Source organism: Archocentrus centrarchus, chromosome 6 (assembly GCF_007364275.1).
Source record: "Archocentrus centrarchus isolate MPI-CPG fArcCen1 chromosome 6, fArcCen1, whole genome shotgun sequence".
Classification (NCBI taxonomy): Eukaryota; Metazoa; Chordata; class Actinopteri; order Cichliformes; family Cichlidae; genus Archocentrus; species Archocentrus centrarchus.
In genome coordinates this window covers 6,155,932-6,173,929 of record NC_044351.1, presented here as the reverse complement: position 1 = coordinate 6,173,929, position 17,998 = coordinate 6,155,932, and the positions used below count along the sequence as shown (strand labels likewise).

Below are 17,998 nucleotides of genomic sequence, written 5' to 3'. Positions count from 1 at the left end.
CATGTGGAAATCTTTTCCATGATTTTTTTATGTTAATCCAAAGAGTTATTTTTTTGAGTGTAGTCACATGGAATGGCTTTCAATTAACAGCAGTCAGTTAATTTAGTTAATTTCTTGAATTTCTTTCCCTCTTAATCTGCTTGAGACCATTAGTTGTGTCGTGAAGAGGTAGAGCTGGTATTTGAGTAATGTTCTAATCCAGTGGTTCCCAAAGTCAAGAGTGCTGCTGCCCACTTCACAACCAGAAAAAAAAAAACAGAAAATCCCATGCACATTTAAGCAGCATGCAGAATACTACCTCAGCATTCTGCAGCGACATACCATCACAATCTGGTTTGTGCTTAGTGAGACCATCATTTGTTTTTCAATAGGACAAAGACCCCAAGCACACCTCCAGGCTATGTAAGGGCTTTTTGATCAAGAAAGAGGTGTTGCGTCAGATGACTCGTCCTCCACGATCACCTGATCTAAACCCAATTAAGATAGTTTGGGATGAGTTGGACCAGAGAGTGAAGGCAACGCAGCCAACAAGCACCTCTGCGAACTCCTTCAGGACTGTTGGAAAACAGTAAAGCTGTAATGAAACCAAAAGATTCAAGATTCAAGAAGTTTATTGTCATGTACACTGCAAAACACTGTGGTTATGCTGAGCAATGAAATTCTTACTTGCAACTGCCTTACAAACAATTGAAATAAGTAACTAAGTTAAAATAAATTTTAAGAACTAGTATATTAGGAAAGGTGCCTACTTTGAAGGATCTAAAATTGAAAACATATATTGGTTTGTTTAACACTTTACTTAACAGTTAACAGTTTACTACATGATTCCTTGTGTGTTTCTTCATAGCCTGAATGACTTAAGTAGTAATTTACAATGTAGGAAAAAAATAATAATAAAATAAATAAATAAAAGCATTGAATGAGAAGGTGTGACTGGTATTTTTGACTGGTATACTGTGTGAGTGTGTATATATACACACACACACACACACACACACACACACACACACACACACACACACACACAGTATACCAGTCAAATATACATATATATAATAAAATAAATGAATAAATAAATAAAAGCATTGAATCAGAAGGTGTGACTGGTATTTTATATATATATATATATATATATATATATATATATATATATATATACATATATATATATATATATATATATACATATATATATATATATATATATATATATATATATGTATGTATATACATATATATATATATGTATGTATATATATATATATATATATATATATGTATATATATATATATATATATATATATATATATATATATATATATATATATTTATGTATATACATATATATATATATATATATGTATGTATATACATATATATATATATATATATGTATGTATATACATATATATATATATATATATGTATGTATATATATATATATGTATGTATATATATATATATGTATGTATATATATATATATATAAAGACATCTTGTAGCTTTCTGCTACTCCCGTAGCCACCAACTGGTTGCCCAAGGAAATGCACTTTTATTAGCACAAACCCAGAACAACCATACAGGAAAAATAGCCCGAGGTCATCCGCCGCCATAGCCATCTCAGGCATGGTGGCCGGTTATCGGCCACCCTCAACAACCATGACATCACAAACCAAAAACCACAGTAAGACTAAAACAACATCACTGACTAACTGATGAACACCAATAACTAATAACACCCAAACATCAACATAACAGTCCCATGAGTCCTTGCTCAGCGGCATCTCCCATTGGCTGCCCCCATATATATATATATATATATATATATATATATATATATATATATATATAGTCTCAATTGTATGTGCTGAGATTCCACATTTGGCTGTACACCTGTACAATAACAAAAGGCATTCCATTCTATTGTGTGAATTGTAAACTCAAAATCTACTAATTCAACTGTAACAATTGCATATAGTAGAAAAACATCTATATTTCCCTGGGGTTTGCGGTCATCTTAAAAGTGGGTAAACATTACTTTCTGTGTGCATGTTTCTTGGAGCTGCAGGTCTGCACCGTGGACATGGGGATGACCACTGACAACTCCAACCATCCTGACAACAAGACTAAAAGCAGATACAGCAACATCTTGCCCTGTGAGTATACATCCTTAGAGTTTGATATGCTTCATGTTAAAGTTTCAGAACAGTTTCAGTTTACTAACTTTATTGTGAGGACTGGTTTCCATCTCATAAGCACAAATGAGACATGATACTTGGGAGCTACCATCTCCATCATAGCAGGTCTCACTACCATCTCTTAAATCTTCCGTTCACTCTTCTTTCACAAATGACCCCTGACACTGTTCCAATTCCACATGAATTGAATGGAATTGAACTGACTGAACAGTGTGACTCTACCATGTCTGCACTCTCGCCTTTACTACTCTCTCGTGCACTGTCCATTGCTTTGGATGGTTGACCCTAGGGATGTAAACTCACTCATAAACAATGTGTTAAATTCCTTATATCAATCCTTATCATAACATAGTAATTGAACCTGATCTTTTGTCTTATTTAATTTTTGAAATATTTTCTTTAGGGCAGCATGGTGGCGTGGTGGTTAGCACTGCTGCCTCACAGTTAGAATAACATCTAGATGGCCTGGGTTTGATTCCATCTTAGCCCAGACCTCTCTCTGTGTGGAGTTTGCATGTTCTCCCCGTGTCTGCATGGGTTTCCTCAGGGTACTCCGGTTTCCTCCCACAGTCCAAAGACATGCACTTACTGGGAATAGGTTAATTGGTCACTCTAAATTGCCCATAGGTGTGAATGGTTGTCTGTCTCTCTATGTTGGCCCTGTGACAGACTGGTGACCTGTACAGGGTGTACCCTGCCTCTCGCCCTATGACACCTGGGATAGGGTCCAGCCCCCCCCCCCCCACAACCCTGAAAAGGATAAGCAGAAGAGGATGGATGGATGGAAATATTTTCTTTAATATACAGTGCTGTGAAAAAGTAATTGTCCCCTTCCTGAATTCTTCGTTTTTGCAGATTTGTCACACTACATATTTCAGATCATCAAATAAAACTAACATGAGTGAATGCAAAATGTAGTCTTCCTCTGAATGGCCCAAAAAATTTTAAAAAATGCCTGGTCAAAGTCTGGACTCAGATCAGAATGAGATGCTTTGACATGACCTTAAAAAGGAAGAAACCCTTTGATGTAGCTGCAATAAAAAATTTCAGCAAAAAAAGTGAGCTAAAATTCCTCCACAGCAATGGGAACGACTGTTATCTTAAACATTTGATTGTAGTTCTTGATGCCGAGGGTGGCACAAACTTTTCAGTTTTGGAAAGCTTTTTTCCCCTAATAAATGAAGTCATGATTTAAAAATTACATTTTATACTTACTCAAGTTGTCTATAGTTGCAAAAACTAAGAAATCAGGAAGGGGGCAAATGCTTTTTCATGGCACTGTTTATCCATTTTCTCCCACCATTTCAGGATTTTCCCCTGTGATCCCAGCTGTCATAGGGTGAGAGGCAGGTTTTCCTCCATCATTGCACCCCTCAACTGTTTTAGGAAATTTCAGAGCCTACTTTGAAAATGTATTGTTTAATGTGGAAAATGTCAAAATGACACACATATCTTTTAATTTAAACTAAATCCAAAATTATTTTTTGTATTGACCTTCGGAAAATTTTGTCTGTCTTTACCTGTCAGATGACCATAGCCGGGTACGCCTCTCACTACTGGCTGACAAAGGAAACACAACGGATTACATCGATGCAAACTACGTGGATGTAAGAAACTTTTTTTTTTTTAAATAGGCTGCATACAACCTGAGGCTTTCATCTTCGCCCTGAAGCTCATTTCTGTTTATTCAGTCCCTCAAACAGTCTAAGGGTATTTTTATTCTCAGAGCCACTCCACATTTCCCTCTTGTCTTCCAAAACCAAGTCAGTGTTCACTGCTGCATATTTCTAAACCCATTCATGAGAGATGCCGTTGTTAGTGGGAACCTGCGAAGCTCTCTATTATGCTTGTAACGGCACCATTAAAACCTCATTTCCAGCATCTTGTTGTTTTGTGAAAGGCAGAGGCGACACAAAAAGACCCCTCTGCAGTCATGGCCTCTCTGGAGAACTGGCATACAGGTTAGAGTTGGTAAAAGCACATTGAGGATCTCTACAACTCATACTTTTGTCTGCATGTTGAAGGCAACTTCACGCTGTCAGTCAACTGAAGGTTATCAAACTATTAAATGGAGCAATTGAACGACACTCTCTGCTGAGAACATGTGACACTCTTTCCTGTTCTGGCCTTAACTAAACAACTGACTAAAATTCTGCCCACTCTTAACATTTGTGTTTAAAAAAAAAAAAAAAAACAACTTTATTGTCCTTGATGAGTTTTATTTGATTTGGCAATTCAGTCTCCAATGTGAGCGCTTTTACAAGAGTCTCCTAGGCATTTTTGGCTCATAACCTTCTTTTTCAATTCTAAAAAAATCTAGTGAATTTGAGTTGTGGTATTTAGATTTGACTTCAGTGCACTTAAATGTGTTATTTTCAAAAACAGGAGCCTCCAAATGGACTGAAGAAAAATAATATTTTTGAGCACAGTTTTTTAAGCAAAAAACTGTTAAAACTTTTTTAGGAATGAGCAACAAATTCTAGACACAACACACAAGCAGTATATGATGGTATACCGCTGGCATGTTGCGTCTAATGAGATTTTACTGTCTTTCTAAATTGGTGACCATAAAAATGTAACTAAATTTCCACCGTGGTGGCCCAGGTGGTATTTTAGTTAAATGAGTTCATTTTTATTTACATCGCACCAGAACTCAACAGTCATCTCTATGCACTTTGTATTGTAAATATACAATATTAAAAAAAGAACATCAATGATCCTTTATGAGCAACTAAGTAATGGTGGAGAGGAAGAATTCTGTGTTAACAGAACAAGACCTCCGGAAGACTCGGGTATAGGAGCAGCTACCTACTGTAAGCAGCTGGGGAGGGAAAAGAGTGTAGAAAAAATCAGAACAGAGGAAGACCACAAACAACATACAGGATGAAACACAAACAAGTAGACATTTGGGTCTGAGTGTCAGTTTCATCATCAACCTCATCAAAGCACGAGTATGAGGGTCCACATGGCTGTCAATTTTTTCTTTTTTTTTTGGTGAATGCCAGACTTATTCATGGAGGGTTTACATTAGAATGAACTTAACTACTCATGTGCTACAGAAAGCGAACTGCAAGCAATTCAGTTTAGTTTCATTTCATTTATAGAGCACAAAATCAAACTTTCACACAAGGGGTAGCCAACTGCGACAACCAGTTGAGGGTGAGAGGAAAGAGAAGAGAGCAGAGGGAGATAAGACAAAAGAGGCACATGTGAGAAAGCTGGAGTTTAAAATTAACTGCAAATGGTTAAATGCAATTCATAGTTTTCATGTGGTGTCAGTGCTACCCGGACATGCCCACCTGGTGTGCAAAACAGTGCCCTCCAGCCATCCTTAGAGCGTTTTTGAGTTTAACTTAGTCAAAATGCCGGGTAGTTGCTGTGCTATCAGATGCACTAATCGACGCAGAGACAAGCTAGGTGTGCACTTTTACAGGATTCCATAAAAAAAAGAGAGAAGACTGAGGATTTGTGCCATTCGATGTGCTTCCATACCCAGGGGAAGGCAAAGAAGTAAACATCAGTACAAGTACAGTGAACATATTGTCAAAGCGTTTACTTTGTGGTTTCTGATTAAGGTGTTTAGTTGTGTGTTTTTGTTGGTATGATTTTGTGTCATTGAGTCTGATTAATGAGTTAGGAAACCTTTTGGATACGCGATAATGCTAAAGCTAACCTAAATGTTGTTAATATGTACTCAGATGCTTTTCAGGTATTGTAAGGAGTTCAGGAGGTCACACTGTATGAAAAAGCTCTGTAGCTATGTTTACATCAACCGGTGTAATGATTCATGTACACATAGCTATTAGCAACAATCAGACTGAAAATTAGTCAAATGACTGTCAGACATTAATTCATAGATTTGCCTGTAGCAGACTGAGATAAAAAGTTCTTATTCCTCTGATCAGGGAGGAAGTTTGTCTTCCCGATTTGACCTTCTCTTTAGTTACTTGTATCCGTGGAAACAGCTGATTTGAAAAGTCTTAACCAGAATAATTTCATGCAAACAAACCACTAATGATTTATTATTATTTATTTATTTATTCTTGCTGTTGGCTGCAAAACAAATTGCCCCTCAATCAAAGTATTTTGATTGATTGACTGATTGATGTTAATTTCCAGCGCTTTGACATTTAGTCAAAGCGCTAGAATTTTTTTCTCTGTTGGGTACAGCTGCCCAATCTTATGACCCTCTGTCCCCTGACTGGGTTCCTTCCATTTTTTCACACACTCCTGCCACCAAGAAGAGGAAGAGGGAGAAATACATGAACTGCAGAAAAAGAGGATGGAGGAAGAGATGAAGCAGGTCGCAGTGGATGTCGGCATTTAGTCATCTGTGCCACAACTTTCACCTGTTGAAGTTGAGCAACATTGCGACAACCAGAATTGCAAGGACAAAACTGAAAGTTTACAAAAGGAATGCAATAAATTGAAGGAGGAAAACTAGATTCGAGAGGCAAGAAATAGATATACTATACTTCATAGTACAATTTGAATTCAGATGTGTGAAGCAGAGCATCCTCAAAGGTCTTACACTCCTGCATGTATGCTGTGTAAACATGATAAAGCATGGACTGTGTATTGCACATTGAATGGAAATGAATGACAGCAATAAAGCATTGATTATGTAAATCATGTAGTTAAAATGTTCAACTGATCTCTTGTGCAGCATGAACTTTTTTACTCTAACTTTTTACAGTATTTTAGCTTTTTCCTTGAAACTTTTTTTTCCTTTGTTGCTATTGTTTTGCTTTTTCCTGCAGCAAACACTGCATTTCCACTATCACATTTTTGCTGACCTCTAAACAGCTTCTGTGAATGTACTGTCTTTTGCGCATCCCCAGTTTACACTCCAGTCTGTCATCAGCTTTCAGGACAGGCAACAGTAACATTGCCCTTGCCATCAGGTTCATTTGACATCTCATGTGAGCTGGTTGTTACTCAGCTGTAAACACGTTGGCAAGTAGCTCAGGAATCAAACATTTCTTGAGAAATGTGTTCACTTTTTCACAGATTGAGTCAAAATCAGTATCTGGAGGAATCCTTTCAATGTGCATTTCTACTTTCCCTTCTCTCCCAGGTCCTCAGACAGCAAAGTTACAGTAGCTGCTTGTGTTAGATGGATTTGTGTCTGCATCTGATAAATGTATTGATGGTCTTTATTCAAATCAAATTTACCTTCAACCTCTTGTAAACAGAATTTGCTATCCTGCCTGCTTTTTTCAAGCAAATTGGTTTTCTGAAAACTACCCTCCTGACAGGTTGCTGCCACACATCAACCAAGTTGTTGATGTCTTGTGTGAGAGAAATTTAAGGAAATGTACTAGTAGGTTTTTCTTTGTAGTATATTTTTCTTTGTACTAATTGAGCAGTCATATGGTGCTATAATAACCATAGCCACCATGACTGCCACTTGCAGTTGTACATGGACTGAATGGCCCACAACAACAGGCCAGACACCCCATACTCCTGCAGCACCTCCCACAGGAGTTAGTGAAAACTCCCAGCAGAGAATTAGGGGTTAGGTTTAGGGTTAGAGGAGGGTTAGGGAAGGCTTGCTGTATCCCCAGCAAGCAGAGGGGATACAAGAAAACCCACCCAAGCTTGCCACCTCTCACTGAGGGCAACTCCAGACTGGAACAAAGTCCAGCCCCTCTCCAGGAGACTGGTTCCAGAGCCCAGGCCATGCGTTGAGGTGAACCTGACTACATCTAGCTGGTATCCCTCAACCTCACACACTAGCTCCTTCCCCACCAGAGAGTTGACATTCTGTGTCCCAATAGTGAGTCTTGATAGCAGGGGATTAGTCCGCCCTTGGCCATTGCCCGACACACACTGCACCCGACCCTTAAGATGCCTGTTGCAGGTGGTGGGCCTACAGGAGGGCAAATTTGATAAAGAAAATAATGTTTTACATATATTTATTTCACCTAGTTAGTGAAAGTTTTTTATTTGCAAAAAATCTCTATAAAAGTAAGCAAAACATTTTGAATAAAAAAAATGCAACACATGGTCTTTTTAACTTTAACTTGGATTGTTTTCACATTGCATTGCACATGCACATTGCACATAAACATGGCAAAATCAGCAGAACAACTTTCCCAATAGTACATTTTAGTCATGTCAGCGCTGCTGACAGGCAGTGGAAGAAATAGTATGAGGACCTCTGACATTCTGATTTGTTAAGTTTGTCAAAAATAATGTCAGCACTTTGTGTTTCTCAGGGTTTTAAGCATCCACAGTTGTACATTGCCACTCAGGGGCCTTTGAGGTCAAGCACTGAGGACTTCTGGAGGATGATATGGGAGCAGAACGTTGGCATCATTGTCATGATTACCAACCTGGTGGAAAAAGGACGCGTAAGTGTTTGGAGTTTCTGAAATTACATTTATATTTTTGAGCTGAAATATATATAAATATTTTAATGCACGTAACAAATTTAATCTGGTAACAGTCACTTTGACCTGGAGTGACCTCAGTGAGGATGATGGTTGCTTCCTTATATACTCACTTCAAAGGAGTATACAAGGAAGTGATTCTGTTTACACTTTTACACAAAGGGGAAAAAACTATCCTTGCTCTTTTATCCAAAAGGTTAACAAAGTAAGAATCTTATCCATCACATTTATTTTAACATTATGGTTGCATGTGTACTGTATGTGTTTAATGTGCCTTCAGAGGAAGTGTGATCAGTACTGGCCACTGGAGGTGCAGGAGGAGTATGGCAGCTTCCTGGTGACAGTGAAGAGCACTAATGTCCTCGCCTACTACACCCAGAGAACCTTCACCATCAGGAATGCCCAGACCAAAAAGGTTAGCGAACCCCAGTGCAGTCACCCTTAAGTATGATAAGAAGTAACAGAATTTAAGCATTAAATGCACTTCACTGACGCAAAAAACTAAATAAACTAGAACTTCTCCAACCAAAACTTCTAGGAGTGAAGTTATCTTCTACAGGCCTTGAAATCTTTCCACAATACCAGTTTACCGGCTAAAAAATCACATAATCAGATTAATAAAATGTCATTATACTAGTACAGGAGCCGGAGTGTGCCACCAGAAATGTGTACAATTTTACTATAAGCAGATTATTTAAAACTAGGTTTCTTTTTTCGAAACAAGATTTGTTTCTCAAAAAAATGTCAGAAAACAACTTGTCTCTGCCACTTTTATGAGTTCTAGACTATGGAGATATTGTGTATATGAAGGCCTCTGCCAGCTCTTTATGTCTGTTGGATGCTGTCTATCATGGAGCACTTAAATTTATCACAGGTAGCAAAGCCCTTATTAAATGCTCATGTTAGATATTTTGTCTGTTTGACAAAGTGTTCTGGGGCACGTTTCTTCCTTCAAGGTGACACAAGTGAGTCCTTGTTGGTTATCTGACTGGTTTGGTCTCATCCACTTGCAGAATTCTCAGAAGGGGCGGGCCAATGAGCGGACTGTGACACAGTATCATTACACACAGTGGCCTGATATGGGTGTCCCAGACTTCGCCCTGCCATTGCTCAACTTCATCCGCAAGTCATCCAGTGCCAGGACAGATGACATGGGGCCACTGGTGGTGCACTGCAGGTGACAATTAACAGCAAAGGATAATGATTTCTTCATTCCCAGCTGAATATATTTTAAGTTTCATTTCCTTGTTGCTTTGCAGTGCTGGCTTTGGCCGGACAGGCACGTATATTGTCCTGGACAGCATGATGACGCAGATCCGAAATGAAGGCTCCGTCAACATCACGGGCTTCCTTAAACACATTCGCACACAGAGGAATTACCTGGTTCAAACAGAGGTCAGAGGTCACCCTTCTCACAGTATGGCTTGTATGAGCAACATACTGAGCTCAATATATTAAGTGCCACTAACCCTATTTTATCAAAAATAGGGTTAGTGGTTAGTAGACGTCTGGAGTTTTGAAAATTGTCTTCCAGAGTCTGGTAATCAACTGGAGTGCATCAACAACTTTTCTGATGTTTGTTCCTGTTGTCATCTAACACCAGCTTTACCAATACTAACATAAAAAAAACATTGTTTTTGTCAAGATTTGATATAGTTAAGATCTTTAATCTGCAAAATATATCATTACACATTGAAAAATTACATTTTAGATTTTTTTTAAATCCCATCTCCCATGTCTAATGCCCAGAACTCTTATGTGGGCATAAAAGTTCAATGTCAACTTTTATCACATGGCTAAAACTGGAGGCATAAATCTAGGACATGCACAACATGAAATTTTTAAAAAATCCCAAAAAGCAAAAGAGACAGAATTTGAAAACAAATTATCCTCCTTCTGCTGATCTAAGCCCCTAACTAGAACATGCTTCAACCACAGTAAAATAAGACTGTGATTTTTTTTTTTCTTAAACAAGTCAAACTCTCCTGCAGACTTTTTCTGAATTCATATCAATTTACATTCTCTGATCTGGTCTGAAAAGACTGAGCCGACCAAATTGGTTAAAATCCCTCACGTCCTTTTCATTGTTTTAAAAGCCTGAACACCGAGTCCAAGGAGGCCTGGTTGCATTTCAGATGCATCTCTGGTGGAGAGATGCATCTGAGAAAAAGTTTTAGGCAGTTTTTGTTCCTATTCATCAAACACTAACATCACAACAAAAAAACAACAACTGTTGTTTTTTTGTTTGTTTGTTTGTTTTTCCTACTGGTTGAACAAAACATGGGAACAATTGTTTGTTCAAGTGGTAGTTCTGCTGATGTTGGGGCCCCTGTTAGGCCAGATAATGACAGTTACTGTCAGCCCAACTCCCTCATTCAGAAAAAGTCTGAATGAGGACTTAAACTTCCTGTTGTTTCTCTCTGCAGGAACAGTATGTTTTTATCCACAATGCTTTGGTGGAAGCAATCTTGTCCGGTGAGACAGAGGTGGCAGCGACTCACCTGCACAGGTATGTGGATGAGCTGCTGATCCCAGGGCCTGCTGGGAGAACATGTCTGGAGAAACAGTTCAAGGTAAGCAGCTCACCTTACTCCTCAATCCCTGACCTTTAATTTCGACATTTCTGACGTCAACAGAAATTTTTGTCCACTATGCTCACATCTTTTAATGTTCTTAACAAAAGAATGCCCCCTCACCTCGTAAAAATAAAGAAAGAAAGTGTGTATATGAACTTGGACATTAGCACAAAACAAACATGCACACTAGCAAACTGAATAGAGGATTTCATTAAATTGATTAAATTATGATTAAACTTAGCTGCATATTGTTCATGTTTTCTTTTAGTTTTTTACAGATTTTGATGTTTTCTACAGATGGTTTGTCACTCTGGTGTGAAGCAGTGTGACTACTCCACAGATCTGCACGACTGCAACCACATGAAGAATAGAAACTGCTCAGTGATACCCAGTTAGTGTGGCACACTCATCAGTGAATGAACTGCAGATACTGTATGTTAAACTTTTTTCTTTGGAAAAACAAACATCTTGTATTTCATTTTGCAGTTGAGAGGTCACAAGTACATTTGTCTACAACATCATGGAAAGCATCAGAATGGATTAATGCATCATACATTGCTGTAAGTACAAACTAACCTAAAGTGGGTATAACATGATATTGTACCCACTTTGAGTTATATTTATATAAGCTATATATAGATATAGCTATATAAAAAGAAAATAGCAATAAAGTGACATATTATTCATGGCCAAAGTTTCAAATAATGAGGTCATGGCATGTTACAGGGTTACAGGCAGACCAACGAGTTCATCATTACCCAGAATCCTTTGCCGGGCACCATAAAAGACTTCTGGTTGATGATATGGGACCACAATGCCCAGGTCATTGTGTCACTGCCTGGGGTGAGGAACAGTATATATATATTTTTTTGTTTCTAATTCATAAAACCTTAATAACAGAATTTAGTGACTAAATCTTCTTTGTGCTCTTTGCACCTGTAGTAAATATGGAGGTGTGCTGTCAAAAACCCAGCACACCTCCATATTTTTTGGACAGGGTCAAACTCTGTACTGTAATTTTCCCTGCTTCAAGTTTTTATATATGCTAACCACGCCCTAATTCCTGTTCCATACTTAAAGCAGCCAAGTTTACCTTCAAGTTGTCTGTTAAATTGTTAGAAGTGCAATGTAGTGACTTCCTGTCTTGGCAGATGGAGGAGGAAGTGGAGCCATTTGTCTTCTGGCCTTGCAAAGGGCAGCCAATCAGGTACGAGATGTTGACTGTCACTCAAAAGAGTGAGACTCACATTTGTCTGTCCAACGAGGACATGCTGGTGGTCCAGGACTACATGCTGAAATCTACACAGGTTAGTTAGCACAGACTATAACATGACATTTTGAATTCCACTACAAAATAATTCAAGTCATTACCAGTTTTAATTTAAAAACTGATAAGAACAGTTAATGTTTTTGCTTTATTGGACAGAAAGCTGAAAATTCACCCATGATCTGCTGTCACTGATGCATGCTGTCTTTCCTTATCTCAACAGGACGACTATGTTCTTGAGGTGAGACACTACCGCGTCCCCCACTGGCCAAACCCAGACAGTCCCATCAGCAACACCTTTGAGCTTCTCAAACTGGTAAAAGAAGAAAGCACCACCAAGGATGGCCCTTCTGTTGTCCATGATGAGTAAGACTGTTGGATTATTGGTGTCTGGTCTGATTTATGTTTTGATATCTTAATATGAAAATCATACTTTATATATTTTTTTTCTTTTACAGTGTGGGTGGGGTCACAGCAGGAATGTTTTGTGCTCTGTCATCTCTAACTCGCCAGTTGGACGCTGAAGGGTCAGTGGATGTTTTCCAAGCAGCCAGGTTGACGAATCTCATGAGACCAGGAACCTTCAGCAACATTGTAAGTCTGTGTGTCTCTCAATCATTTTTTTAACTGTATGACTTAAGTGTAATTTAATGAGATTATTTTGATTAATTCAAATGTAAACTTATGGGTCAAAATCATTCATATCCCATAAGGCTAATGCAGACGTCTGGGGTGAAGGCCATTTAGACTTCCCCTGCTCTTTTTCCAAGCTTTTCAAAATTTGCAAATCTAGGTCCTAGGATCTGGAGGAAGAGTGGAGAGGTACAGAATCAGGTACAGGTGTTTGAAGTCTAATGCAAAATTTCAGCAGTCTGTGATGATTTGGGGTGCCATCTGCTGGTGTTTGTGGTGGTTATTCCATGGTGTTTTATCAAGTCCAAAGTCAACGGCTATTTACCAGAAGATTTTAGAGAATTTTATGCTGACAAGCTTTATCATCGTTTGAGCAGGTGACTCACATGCTGATTGGTTTGCTGACCATGTTGTTTGCCATGTTTGATTTGTCAGCCAACTAGTCTGACCTGAACCTCCACAGAGTATGAAGTATTGTCAAGAGAAAGATGAGAAACACCTGACCCAAAAATAGAGATGAGTTGAAGGCTCAAAGCAACCTGGGCTTACATAATGGTTGAGCAATGCCAAAAGCTGATTGTCTCCACACTGCATCGATGCAACCAAAAACCAAATGCAACAAAATGTAAGCAGAGATGATCATGACCACGGCACGCCTCGACATGTGCCCTTTGCAAGGCCAGAAGACAACTGGCTCCACTTTAATTTAAGCCTGGGAGGTTACTCGGCTGTTGTGTCAGCTACTGAACATGTCCTGCCCACTATGTTGACGAATGCCATTGTCATACATGGCTGTATGTAATGCAGTGTGACATGCATAATAATATCATTAATAATAATAGAATTTTATAAAAATAAAATTTGAGTAGGTTGATGATTATCAACCTGCTGCTGATTTCCTGTTGCCACTAGGTGGAGCAACGAGTGTGATCTAATAGATGGCACATAGATGTCCCCAGACTCAGACTCATCAAGCATGTGAAGTCTGGGACAATGTATGCAAAAGTTTGGACACCCCTGATAAAATCATTAATTGATTTTATTGGTTTTACAGGTGTGTGCAAAATTTCACGAGTTTTTGAGCATGTTTAGGTCCTTAAAAAGGTGATTCATTTACCAAAATATAAAAAACAGTGATCGGGCTCTGATAAATGAACATATAGTGATATGCAAAAGTTTGGGCACCTCTGATAATTTTCATGATTTTCCTTTATAAATCATTAGTTGTTTGGATCAGCATTTTCAGTTAAATATATCATATAGCAGATGAACACAGTGATATTTGAGAAGTGAAATGAAGTGTATAGGATTTACAGAAAGTGTGCAAAAGTTTTGGCACCCTTGTCATTTTATTGATTTGAATACCTTCAGCACTAATTATTGGAACACAAAATTTGTTTTGTAAGCTCACTGACCCTTGACCTACTTACACAGGTGAATCCAATTATGAGAAAGGGTTAAGGTGGCCAATTGCAAGTGTTTCTCCTCTTTGTATCTTCTCTGAAGAGTGGCAACATGGGAGCCTCAAAACAACTCTCAATTGAACAAAGATTGTTATAGATAGCTTTTTATTGTCATTGCACTAGAGTGCAACAAAATTGAGCAGCAATCCTTAAGGTGCCTAAACCCAAATAAAAACATTCAGTAACTCTAAAAAGATTCAATAAACTGCAGATTATTGCACAGGGCCTAAGTAGCTTAAATAAATAAATGTTCAACATCATGGTTAAGAGGAAGGATCCAAAAAGCTATCTCAGCTGTCAGTTTCCACTGAGAGGAACATAGTGAGGAAATGGAAGATCACAGGCACAGTTCTAGTTATGGCCCGAAGTGGCAGGCCAAGAAAAATCTGAGATAGGAAGAGGAGAAGGATGGTGAGAACAGTCATAGTCAACCCACAGAGCAGCTCCGAAGTCCTACAACATCATCTTGCTGTAGGTGGTGTCACTGTGCATCATTCAAGTATTCAGCGCACTTTACACAAGGAGAGGCTGTATGGGAGAGTAACGCAGAAGAAGCTTTTTCTGCGTACGCGCCACAAACAGATTTGCTTTTGGACCATTTGGACCATTGCGGCCCACCAGGGGGCAGAAGTAGTAATATCAGAAATTCAGTTTGAAATTACTCACAAGTATGCATATATATTTATATAAAAAGTGAGGCTGTATGGGAGAATAATGCAGAAGAAGCCTTTTCTGTGCACACGCCACAGAAAAGGCGCTTGAGGTTGCACAAGCCACCTTCATTTTGGAATAAGGTGCTGTGGACTGGTGGAAACCTCAAGCACCCTGAAAGCCTTGAAGTATAGATAGATGTATGCAAACTGAACAACTGGAAGAAAAAAAAAAGTTCTTGTCAGTGCACAGCAGGCCAGCTAAACAAACAAAAATTGTATGACTAATGAGTTGTTTACCTGTTTTCCAGGAGCAGTATCAGTTCTTGTACAAAGCCATGCTGAGTCTCATCGGGACACAAGAATGTGAGAAAACTCTTCACTCCTTAAGGGACATCAATGTGATGGGTTCCATCAGCACTGCTGAAAGCCTTGACTCCCTGATGTAATTCCCCCCTCACCCCAAATCAAAAAATAAAATAAAATAAAAATAACCCACAAAAACTTTTACAAATGAGCTAAAGCATTTTGTCCTTCTCCTGCAAGCACCAATGGAACTGCTCCTGAATCCACTCACACACTATAATCACTCAATCAAGAATGTTGTAGATCGAGACTGGCATGAGTTTCTTCTTCACTGGCTGTTTATGGTTTTGTAACGTGTGCCTTTTTGTGCTCATCCTGTATTTCCTAACTTGACTAGCTGTCCAATGTTTTTAATGCTGAGACTAACTGTTCCTAATCTTGTATTTATTGGCACTGAGCCAAATGTGGGGAAAAAGGGAAAAGCTGCATCTTTTTACATTAAATGATATTTTGTTAGTCTGTATTTTGCAGAGCTCTTGCACTGAACTCTCTATAAATACCATTGCAATGGTAGCAGCAGTGTGCTAATGAAGTCAAATTCAAAGTAAGGGTCTGGGATTATAAGATAATCTAATGTAAATAATATTACAATAATGGACTCAGTGGACCAAATTTCTATTTATACCTTTAGATTTTTACGTTTGACCATTTTTTTAGTGCTATCAAAAAAGGTTTAATTCTGTTTGCTTAGCTGCTTTTATACTCTGAATTTTGTAATAGACTAGATATGATGTGATGCATGAATACTGACCTTTTTTTTTTTTTAGCTTGAAAGCAATCACTGCTGGCTTATTAGGTACAGGATTAAATAAGGGAAAGAACACCAAAGAAAGAGCCTGTGAGAGTGTTTTGTGCTGAACTAAAAATACTGCTATGAAGATGACACACACACACACGTCGCTAAAATCAGAGGGCCTGAAAATAGACATCATGTGGTTTACGAGTTAGTAAATACACTCCACACTGTTTCCAAATTAAACAGTTCAAGTTTCAGATTTGAGAACACTTAAGGCAAGGTCTGAGACAGGGCTAACCACTGAGACTGACAACCATTTGCACTTACATTCACACCTTTAGGCAATTTAGATTAACCAGTTAACCCAACCCCACATCTTTGGACTGTGTGAGGAAGCCAGTGAGAACCCCTGCAGACACACAGAGAACATGCAAACTCCATACAGAAATGTCCTGGCAGCATGGTGATTTGCACTAGTGCTAACCACCATGCTGCCTTAAATTTGTAATTATTATTGGGCTATACTTGCAAAACAAGTTACACTTTAGACCTTTGGCTACAGAGTCAATTAGATTATCAAAATGAGTTAAGGAGACTCCAGTCTCACGGACAAACAAGATCGGACAAAAGAGGAGCATACCTAAAGACACAACTGTTATTGAGCAAGAAACATGGAAAATGGACACATACCTAATTCCATTTCTCATGAAAATTGAGTCTTGTCCAGCTTGTGGATTATACAATTCCCTATACCGGATTAATCCCTGGTTATTCCAGTTGATTTTTGCATGTGTTAATCTGGGCTAAGACACTGTAAGAAACGTGCCTTTTCAGAGCAGAAAATAGGTCAGTGTGCAGATATTGTCTTGACCAGCAGCTTCATCCTACACCTTCATTTGCATTTTTGACTTTTGATAAATGCAAACCCAATTATTCTCTGCTTGGTGGCCTAGTTTGCATGGCTGCCTTCTAATCAAACAGGAGCCAAAACTAGAGCTGAGCTGTAGTTCATGAAGATATCAGAACTATGTCACAGTGTGTTCAAATAATATAATGTGGTCTGTGTGACCATTTTACTATTATTTAAAAATTGTCTGCATTGTAGTTTGTTTTAAAAAATAACTTGTTTTTCAAGAATATTTACAAATTATCTAAACTATGAAGAAATACATATAGAATTATTTAGTAAAGAAAGGGTTAAACAAACCAGAATATGTTTTTTAGATTCTTCAAAGTAGACCCCTCTTGTTTTGAACAGTTAGCTTTATGGGGTAGCCTGGAATGACTTTTAGTTAACAGCTATGCCTAACATTTCTTGCTCTCTTAATGTGTTTGATACCAACAGTGATGGCGTAGTCACCTTGAAAAAGTAATACTGATTACTCCTTTAAAAGGTAACTTAGTTACTTTACTGATTACTTAATTTTAGAAATAACTAAATTAGATTACAAGTTACTTTATTAGTTACATTCAACAGCTGCCAGTGTTTTGTCAAAAACATCTGAATCACCATAAAGTGATTCAGATGTTTCTATGTGCTTTTATGTGAATGTCGTTGCATATATTGGTAAATAGCATGCAGTCGACATGATTTAGATTGTTCAAAGTAGACACCTCTTGTTTTGAACAACTTGGCATTTTCTCAGCTTATATATAAAATGAAGAAAAATAACTTGTTTTTCAAGAATATTTACAAATCTGTTTTATTGCATTG

At 38.1% G+C, this 17,998-nt stretch overlaps 1 protein-coding gene across 4 annotated transcripts in view; it reads left to right on the top strand.

Moving 5' to 3' along the window:
- ptprz1a (protein tyrosine phosphatase receptor type Z1a) overlaps positions 1–16,818 on the top strand; it is a 206,604-nt gene extending 189,786 nt beyond the window's left edge. The window contains exons 17-30 of one of the 4 annotated variants that reach the window (XM_030731182.1): positions 2,069–2,156; positions 3,726–3,805; positions 8,420–8,554; positions 8,874–9,008; positions 9,607–9,770; positions 9,853–9,988; positions 11,020–11,166; positions 11,467–11,560; positions 11,656–11,729; positions 11,896–12,012; positions 12,321–12,476; positions 12,660–12,802; positions 12,895–13,030; positions 15,494–16,818. In XM_030731182.1, the coding sequence (XP_030587042.1) occupies positions 2,069–2,156; positions 3,726–3,805; positions 8,420–8,554; positions 8,874–9,008; positions 9,607–9,770; positions 9,853–9,988; positions 11,020–11,166; positions 11,467–11,560; positions 11,656–11,729; positions 11,896–12,012; positions 12,321–12,476; positions 12,660–12,802; positions 12,895–13,030; positions 15,494–15,631 (1,743 nt within the window). In that variant the 3' untranslated portion in view covers positions 15,632–16,818. Of the gene's footprint in view, positions 1–2,062; positions 2,157–3,725; positions 3,806–8,419; positions 8,555–8,873; positions 9,009–9,606; positions 9,771–9,852; positions 9,989–11,019; positions 11,167–11,466; positions 11,561–11,655; positions 11,730–11,895; positions 12,013–12,320; positions 12,477–12,659; positions 12,803–12,894; positions 13,031–15,493 lie in introns of all 4 variants that reach the window. The other 3 variants (XM_030731181.1, XM_030731183.1, XM_030731184.1) reach the window with 3 other exon arrangements.
- Positions 16,819–17,998: the final 1,180 nt, after the last annotated feature.